Below are 1584 nucleotides of genomic sequence, written 5' to 3'. Positions count from 1 at the left end.
CTGCTGTTCCTCAATCAAAATACTTCATCTCTTGTCTCCAAGCCTCTGTGCTGGCCACCCTACATGCCCAGAATATGCTCTCTCTCCTCCATCTCATTGAATTCCATTTCCTTCAAAGACTAATTCTAATGCCATCTTCAACATGAGGTTTTTCCTGATTCTCCCAGCTGTTAGTGCCTTCCACCTTCCCAAATTATCTTGCATTTATTTTGTATATTTCTTATGTATATTTTAACAACATGCTGTCTCCAAAGTAGACTATAAGCTCCTGGAAGGTGGAGATCATTTCATTTTTGTGTTTGTATCCATGGCACAGTATCTAGCACTTAGCAGGTACTTAATAAGTTCTTATTGATTGGTTAATTCTTTTTTTTTTTAATTGAGTCAAGCTTTTTATTTAATGTTACAAAAAATTATCTAGTCAAACAGACCAAAGCCCATGTCATCATTGGACTCCTCATATTCTTCCTTTTTTGCTTCCTCTTTCTTCTTCTCCTCAGCTGGGGCAGCTGTGCTAGCAGGAGCAGCCCCTCCAGCAGGGGCAGCACCCCCTTCTGCTGGGGCAGGTCCACCAACTCCTACATTGCAGATGAGGCTTGCAATGTTTACATTGGACAGGGCCTTTGCAAATAATCCAGGCCAGAATGATTCAACATTTACACCTGCTGCTTTAATGAGGGCATTGATTTTATCCTCCGTGACCGTAACCTCATCGTCGTGAAGGATGAGGGCAGAGTAGATGCAAGCGAGCTCGGAGACGGCCATTTCAGCGGATGGACGAGGAGACTTGTTTGTAGTGGTGCTAGTCACCGGCTGAAGTGAGGGGTCACCCCAACACGGCCTTAGCTTCCGAAGAAGAACCGAGCACCTTACAGACAACTGAAGAGAAAGATCCGCGGGCCAGCGCGGCGCTTTATATCCCCGCGGCTTGGCTTCTTGGTTGGTTAATTCTAAGACGACTCATTCCACTTTTGGACAGCTCTACTTGTTAGGAAATTTTTATGTTAAGTCCAAATTTAACATTTTCTATGGTACTTTCTGCTCATCAGGCTTAGTTCTCTGAAGTCACATTAAATTGGTTTAATCCCCTTTCTATATGACGACCCTTTTGATATTTAAAAATAACGACCATGTTCATTCTGTTTTATACTCTCTTTAATCAATCCTCATATAGCCCAGTTTAGTTTTTTCTCAACATCCTGGTCATCTTTTGGGTGCTCCCTCCCTTTCCTATAAGTTGGACTGAAATATTCCAAATGTGTAGTAAAAAATACATAAAGGTACTTGGACTTGACGTGCTCAGTTATGGTATTGGTCCATAAGCAAATAAACTGTACTTCATCACCCAGAGTGATAAAATTTCATTTCAACTAACATTTATTAACTTTTTATCAAAATGGAAATATCTGCTTACAAATTATTTTTGGGATGAGCCCACTTGGCATACTACTCATTTAGGTACAAAAGTTTTCATTTTGCTTTATTGAAAGTGACTTCAAACTTGTATGGGTGCTAGAATAGTAATTTGAGAAAACTAGAGAAGAGGAAAGGTAATTTCTGTGATCCTGTATGGAACAGAGAAAC

The 1584-nt window shown here is 40.5% G+C and overlaps 1 protein-coding gene across 1 annotated transcript; it reads right to left on the bottom strand.

The window, feature by feature from the left end:
- Nucleotides 1–385: 385 nt before the first annotated feature.
- On the bottom strand, nt 386–889 carry LOC118839626 (60S acidic ribosomal protein P1-like). The gene has a single exon (XM_036747119.1). The coding sequence runs from the start codon at nt 763–765 to the stop codon at nt 418–420; it is 348 nt and encodes a 115-aa protein (XP_036603014.1). The 5' UTR covers nt 766–889; the 3' UTR covers nt 386–417.
- Nucleotides 890–1584: the final 695 nt, after the last annotated feature.

This window comes from Trichosurus vulpecula, chromosome 2 (genome assembly GCF_011100635.1).
Source record: "Trichosurus vulpecula isolate mTriVul1 chromosome 2, mTriVul1.pri, whole genome shotgun sequence".
In the NCBI taxonomy this organism is placed as follows: Eukaryota; Metazoa; Chordata; class Mammalia; order Diprotodontia; family Phalangeridae; genus Trichosurus; species Trichosurus vulpecula.
The sequence above is the reverse complement of the archived record's forward strand: the minus strand, read 5'-3'. Positions and strand labels throughout refer to the sequence as shown.

Bases quoted from the DNA above. Each gene is read 5' to 3' on its own strand.
- LOC118839626 (XM_036747119.1), bottom strand. From the start codon at position 765: ATGGCCGTCTCCGAGCTCGCTTGCATCTACTCTGCCCTCATCCTTCAC.